Consider the following 7,330-nt stretch of genomic DNA (forward strand, 5'->3'; position numbering starts at 1 on the left):
TAGTTCATGTGCAACCATCTTTTTTTTTACTGTACTATGTTAAAGAAAGGCTTGTTTTATTCCATAAATTAAAAATTAAATTTAAAGATAATTATATTTTGCTACATTGGTTTCCTTGTAGTTCCATGTATTTTATCTTAAGCATCTAAAACATGATTCTGAGGAGGTCTGTTGGCTTCAGATTTCCAGAGGGATGGATGCATATTGCCAAAAAAAGCCCTCAATAGCCCCTGCTCTGAGGACAAGATGACCACCCTAGTTAGGCTATGATGTGAAGAGCCTAATGATCTGTGACTGTTACAATGGCACAATCTTCAGACTGGCTTTCACTGGTGAGACTAGAAGGGCTGCAACTCTTCTGTCTCCCTAGGATTCAGAAAGATATTGAACAGCAACAAAGCAAAGAAATCATTCTATGATTTCTAAAGCTAGCTTTAGTTTCTCAGAGACTTTCATCACAACCCTCTTAGTGGGCAGTGCTGTTTCCTCGATGAAGGAACTGAGGCCCAGAGAGGTGGACTGACCCATTAGTGCCTGGCACAGAGTAGACATTTAATAAAAGTTTATTGATTGATTAGATATTGATTGGTTGATAGTCAATGCAAAATTTTATCTAGAAGCCAGTTCTCGACTCCCTCTACTACTGCCTCTTCTCATGAAATCACCCTGACTTTAGAGATCAGAGTTTTATACCCCCTTTTCTCCTCTCACTATCTCCATCCCCAAAAGGTACAATTTGCCAACTGTCAACACACAAGTAATACAGTTTGGACAAGGCAGCCTGGTGGGCCTTTAAAGAGAAAGGTTTCTCTTATCCTAATTAGGTAATTGATTAACTTCCTGATTTCTCACAGCTTTCCCTGGCAGGCAGAAAGGACGTGGGCAGAGCAAGAGCTACCTCATTCTCCTCTTAGGAGAAAAAGTCTTTCTCTTTCCATCCCTACATTTTCTGATGTATTGGCAACACATCTCACACAGTCTAATGCATATTCTTGGCAATAGTGGGTGCAGAAAGGCACGGTTTGAGGTCCTCAGACAGATTTCTGCAGATGTGATCTGGCCCCTGAACAGTAGAAGGTTCACCTAACACAGAGTCAGCAGGCTATAGTCAAGAGATGAAAGGAGGCAGACAAGGCATTCTGGTCACTGCCTCTTTAAACCTGTTTTCTCATCTGTAAAATGGGGTTATCCCCATTTTAGTACCTTCCTCACAGTCTTGTGAAGATCACAGAAGTGAGATAACAAAGTAGTTTGAAAAGCTTCATGCACTACATAAACGAAATATTAGCTTTCTATCTACCCCTGCTCATTCTCTACCTGCTGGGCAGATCAATCCATCTGGGTTTATTAATCTTAGAGGAGTCCCTATGAGAAAAGGGGGAAAGGAGGGAAAGGAATTAAGATGAGATTACACTTACTTTGTATTCCTGGGTTGTTAGTTGAGCCATTCACCTCCAGGATGTTTTTCTAACTCTGATTTGGGCCAACACCCTCCTCTGACATTCAGTCACAGAAGCCAGTGGTTCCAGTTTGGGACAGAATTCTCTAGTCATTTCAAGGTGGGTGACACATGACAGTTCCAAACATCTGCTTCCAAGTTCTCTTGCCCCTGACAAATCAGCACCACCTCTACTGAAATGCATCCTTCACCTGCTGTCTCCCTTTTGTGCCCACACCTGATTCCATTCTGCCATTATCCTTTGGCTCAGGGAGGCCTGGGCAGGTGAAAGGGCTCATTCATGGCTAGTGTATACTTCGTCTGCCCACTCATCCCACTGATCACACCCTGCGCAGGCAATGTCAAAGGACTGGGGAGCCAGCAGCATATAAACTTGCAAGTCAGTCTAGTAGGGAGTTCACCAAAACAAGATTCAAAGTCCTTAAATCAATGGAAATGAGGGGGTGGAGGTGGAGTCAAGGGAGGGAACAAGCAGCTATGCTTGGGAAAGACTTGTTTCAATAAAGTTATAGAGAAAGCTTATATTTGTCTTAATGGAACCTACAGTCTGGAGATCATGTAGTCCTCCCCACCATGGCTTGTTCTATATGGTCTGAATGAAGTCATTAAAGGGATATTAGAAGAATATCATTATCTTCATCATAATGATAGCCCATATTTATACCATACTTTACTCCTATTAGCAAAAGCATTTGATATATGCATCTAATTTGATCCCTAAAACAATGCAGTGAAGTGAAGCCATACAAACATTATCCTAATTTTACAGGTAAGGAAACCGAGGACCAGAGAGGGGAAGTACTTTGTCCAAAGGTTATTGTTAATGAAGTAGTAGAACAAGTATCTAAACCCCGGTTCTGTGCCTCCAATCCAGTTTACTTTCTCAGAAAAAAAAATGGAGGGTGAATGTAGATAGGGGAAAGAAATAGGAAAGATATGCACAGTTAGGGAAATAGAGTCAAGAAACAGACAGGTCAGAAGGCTGAGAGACTCAGGAATCAGAAACTGCTCTGGCGACCCAAAATCTCAAGAATATAGATGAAGATATAGGATGTTAAGCACTGCCCAAACTGGTAACACAGCAGCTCCACTTTTCAAGTTGCCTGTCTTTTCCTTGGCTCCTCAGACGAAGAGTAAACAGGGAACGATACAGCCCTAAACTAAAAGTATACCATGTTGCCATACAGCCAGCCCTCCCCCCTTGATGTTGGGTGGCAGTGAATCCTTAGATCAAGAAAGGCAGCTGCTTCATTCTTGCTGAGGAGGAATTTTGATTGCTTGAGTGGGGTTAAATGCCACTGTGGGGATGTAAAGTTGATAAGCAAAGACCCAGTGAGGAGATACTGGTTAAAGGTCAAGTGGGGAGGGGTGGTGGATGTAGATTATAGTGCTAAATGCTTCCAAGCAGGCATTCATTTTAACAGGGAGAGATTTAAGCAACGTGGACCGTGGCTAAGATAATTCAATTATCAAATTTACCAAATTAAATGAAAACTAGAATCCCAATTAACCAATTCATTGAAGCTTGCATTTTCTCAGGACTACTAAAGCCTTCCCACATTAGGCAGGGGTATCTTTGAGCAGGAATTTTTAACTGTTACACCCACAGACTGATAAGGAACTGAGGGCACGGGATCAATAGGTGGTCAGCACTTGCCTCTTCCTCTTCCCAGCATAAATGGTGGACAGTTAAGTTCCTACATGTCCCCAGGGAAGATGGGCAATGATAATAATATAATACCATTCAAATACTATTATAAGGTCAGCCAGTATTATTAGAGCTGGTTAAATATCCACTGAAAAATTTCTGTCTGGTTCATCTGCTTGGTCCAGGAATTTCAAAAGCAACCTCAACAGGAGCAAAAATCAATCCAGCCTCTGTTGGGGGTGGGGGAAGGGACATGTGACAGGGATGGTTAAGAGTCAACCTATAATTCTAGACCCCCCTCTTCCTCTCCCTCCCATCCCTGGATTCCTGACTCCTGAACTGGACCGGATTGTGGCTTTGGGAGTAGTGAGGGGTAAGAGAGAGGTTATGAAAGCTGGAGGTCTAAGTATTCACAAGGGCCACCGTGGAACTTCGGTCTCCCAGCTTGATAACCAACTGTCCTTTTCTGTTCCTTTCTAGATACCTTGCAGGGAGATCTGAAACAATTCAAGTATACATTCACTGAGCCCCAGGATCTGTAGGTAATTAGCTCCTCTGCCCTCTATGAGAAGCCCTAGAAGTAAGGATGCTGAATGTACAGGTAGGTTTCATTGTGATTACCCTGTCATCAGACTTGCAGGAGTGACCTCTGATTCTCCCACTTCTCTCTGCACCATCAATACAAAGGAACTGAAGGACTCTTACATTTCTATCTCCCTTTCCACTACTCTCCTTAAAGTCATTTGAACTCAAAATAATAACTGCAGTAGACTTGGAAAAGATAATTCAATCATCCTTACAAGGTGTTCAGAACCTCTCGTGGTAGCAACGGATGGACTTCTATTTTAGAAATGTAAAAAGTAGCTTTCAGTATGCCACTGAAATCTGCTCTTTAAATTGCAGATATGTATTTTAAGTTGTTTTCTCCTCAGCACCTCAATGAAATCCTCTCCAATATCCCGCCATGAATCCTAACCTCCCACTCCTGTGGTAGTGAACCTTAGCTAGCAAACATCATCCTCAGTTGACAGATTCGGAAACTGAGGCCCAAAGAAGCAAAGGAATTTATCCCAGGATACCAACAGAGAGGCTAAGCCAGGATTAGAGAGCTTCTAATTCTAATACCCTCAAATGATGTTTACACTCAAAAATAAGGGTTAAAAACTAGCAGCTCTAGAAATCTGAAAATTTCCTTTTATTTACCAAACTAGTAACAGATCTTTTCCACACTCAGTATTCCCATAAACCCCACTTAGGTTTCAATGCATTCTAAGTAAACTTCCTAATGATTTGACCTGCCTTTTTCCTTCCAGCAGAGAAGATACCCAATTCACAGGCAGAAGACCTGTGTTCAAATGCTACCATTGCTAATTCCCACCTGTGGGATCTTGGACAAGTCCCTTAAATCTCTGGGCCTTGGTTTCCTCATCTGCAAAAGGAGCAGCTTGTATCATCCTAGCTCTAAATCTATGAACCTGAATATCCCCTTTCAGATTCTATTCAACACAACAAACACATCCCTTTTGTCAATTTATGCTTGTATCCTGCCTGATCTTATTGATATTTAAGATCACTTTCATAAACACTCATTACTTCATTTGATCCTCAAAACCATCCTGTGAGTGAGAGGGCAAATCTTCTTCAAAGACTCACTCAGTGTCATGGAAACAGGGCTAGAACTAGAGGTGGGGAGCCTGTGTTCTGTGAAGTTTGGATTCTGTCAAAGGGCCCTGAACTTGAGTACCTAGACGGCCACATGTGGCCTCTAGGCTGCAGGTTCCCCACCCCTAAACAGACCCAAGTTCTCTCTGACTTCAAATTCCCTGATCTTTCCACTCCCTAAAGGCTGCTCTCTGAAGTTACCCAGACAAAACATTCTCTTTCACTGAAGTCTACTAACTGGGCTTGATCTGAGGACACCTAAGGAACCTTGGTCCCAGAGAACTACCATTGCCTTAGGACCTCATTTCCACTAAATTACATATTTATGTTCATGGGATCATGTGGGTAGACAATGCTGTCAGAAATTACCATTCCTTCCTCCAACCATCCGTGGAACTTTGTAATTATCCTATATTCTGCACTAGTTATAGTATTTTATATGGGTGTGATGGCCCCCTCTCAAGCTCAGTCTTCTCTTATTTATCTTTCTATCTTCCCCTGCTCCCTTTCCTTTGCACATAGTAGGTGGCTACTAAAGGATGGCTGAGTGAATAAATGAGTGTAAGAATGCATGTGTGAGGTTATCCTCTCACAGAAAACAAAAAGCTGTTTACTTGAGTCAGCCAGTCAACAAGCACTTTGCTAGATAGTGTAATATTTCAAATTAGAATGGGACCCAAACCATCCAGTCATCCCACTGCATCCCCGAGTGCTCCAATCATCCCACTTCCTTTGGACTGTGGATGCCTAAACTTCACAACTGCAGCTCACAGCTGGGAAACAGACCATAGCAGAATGCTGGACTTTCCCTTACTCCCACAAAGAGCAATTCCTATGCTCTGTTCTGGAAGCCACCGATGCTGTATAGCTGTTGTATACAACATTTTCATTTTTTGAAAAATGAGGGATCTGGGTCTATGGAAAGAAGACCATCTGGCTTTCAGAGCAAAGCACTACAGGATTTTAGCTTGGGTAAAAAAGCTGGGATACCCGCATTATCAAAAGCAAACATCTTCTTTCCTGGATCAATAATAATAAAAAAGACTGTAGACTTAATGAAGAAACAACTCCCAGGGGGAAGAGTTGAGGCTTCCAGGGCCAAACACCCATTTGCAAAACAATTCATTCCCTCACCCGGAGCTCAGCAAATGTTCTCCCAGGATCCTAAAGGTGCAAAAAAAAAAAAAAAAAAAAAAAGAGTGTGTGTGTGTGTGTGTGTGTGTGTGTGTGTGTGAAGGGGTTCGAATGCCAGTCCTCGTTAGACTCAAAGCCTACAAATGCCCCTGTGGTGTCTCTTGCCTGGAGTGAGTCTGTCTCGGTGTTTCCTCTTTCCCAGGAACTGCTGGCTCCCGTACATGGAACACACTTCCAGTGGATCGTCCCGCAGTCAAGTCCAGACCGCAGGGCTGCCTGTCAGGGAGGGAGGATTGACAGCTCTCACAGCCGGCTTCCCTGCCTGCCTTCCCAACCCTCCAGCAGAGCCCAGACCCGCATGCAGGAGCCAGGCTGCCGGACCGTGCCCACTCCCTCGCCGCTGTCCCGGTGCCCAGCACTTTGCAAAGGGCCTGAGTGTGTGCATGGACAAAGCTGCTAGAGCGGGGCGTCCTGCGGACAGGGCAGCGCTCCCTCCGGGCACCTTGAGAGCGGACACAGGTACTTACTCCAGGGGCACTCCCGGGCCCGCTGATCCCCTGTTCCAGGTCCAGCTGCGGTTCTTCCCAATCAGTGACCTCCGGTCGCCCAGACGATGCTCATGTTGCCTCCTCCTCCAGCTCCTCTTCCCGGCCTCTCCTGCCCCTCCCCCTCGCCCACCCCTAGAACGCGCACTCTGGATACAATGTAGCGAGGGCGCTGCAAACAAACTAGTTTCCCCGGCCCTCGCTCCCCGCCTGAGGGAGACGAACCAATCAGAAGAGTCTCCACTGTGACGGACGGGAAGCTGAACCCATAGTTCGCTGTCCCAGGAGAGAAAGGGGTGGGAGCCTAGGCTAGGTTGCCTAATGGGAGGGAAGAAGAATTGAGGGGGAAAAAAAGAACTTCGGCTGGAATTCTTAAAGGGACAGGCGCTTTTGTTCACCGAAGGACTGAAGTTGTGAAACAAAACGCAACCTAAGCTGACTTTCGCAAAGGAGGGAGCTGCGTGGTTGCGAAGGAGCCACTCCTCCACCATCGCAGGTTTGTCTCAGGCTTGGACTTCGCTGAACTCTGCCTGCGACAACTGCTTTATTTTTTGCTGATCTCCACACAAAGCCCTAGGAAACTGTAACTTGTTCAGAACTGTGTGTATTGATGAGGTGTGCCACCATCAACCCCCTCGCCCCCTTTATCTAGGGGCTCCAACGCTCCTAGAAGACATGGGAGGGGTATAAAGATGGGTAAGACAAGGACCCTCACGGAGCTTTTTTTCAGTCGTGTGGGGAGGTGAGCCATGCACATAAAAATAGCTGACACTTATCTAGCGCTTACCATGTGCTAAGTGCTGTCTCCTTTAATAGTAATACTAATAATGATTGCTAACATTTATATAACGTTACATTGTGTCAGGCACTTTACAAGGATCT

The 7,330-nt window shown here is 44.7% G+C and overlaps 1 protein-coding gene across 5 annotated transcripts in view; it reads right to left on the bottom strand.

Moving 5' to 3' along the window:
* Window positions 1-6,605, bottom strand: part of LOC140509763 (kelch-like protein 25) — a 47,542-nt gene extending 40,937 nt beyond the window's left edge. For 2 of the 5 annotated variants that reach the window (XM_072617658.1, XM_072617653.1), the window contains exons 1-2: window positions 6,431-6,605; window positions 6,069-6,179 (exon numbers count right to left, since the gene is read on the bottom strand). In XM_072617658.1, the coding sequence (XP_072473759.1) occupies window positions 6,069-6,126 (58 nt within the window). In that variant the 5' untranslated portion in view covers window positions 6,127-6,179; window positions 6,431-6,605. Of the gene's footprint in view, window positions 1-1,418; window positions 6,037-6,068; window positions 6,180-6,430 lie in introns of those variants that run through there. The other 3 variants (XM_072617677.1, XM_072617666.1, XM_072617691.1) reach the window with 2 other exon arrangements.
* Between the last annotated feature and the right edge of the window lie 725 nt (window positions 6,606-7,330).

This window comes from Notamacropus eugenii, chromosome 1, assembly GCF_028372415.1.
Source record: "Notamacropus eugenii isolate mMacEug1 chromosome 1, mMacEug1.pri_v2, whole genome shotgun sequence".
NCBI classification, from domain to species: domain Eukaryota; kingdom Metazoa; phylum Chordata; class Mammalia; order Diprotodontia; family Macropodidae; genus Notamacropus; species Notamacropus eugenii.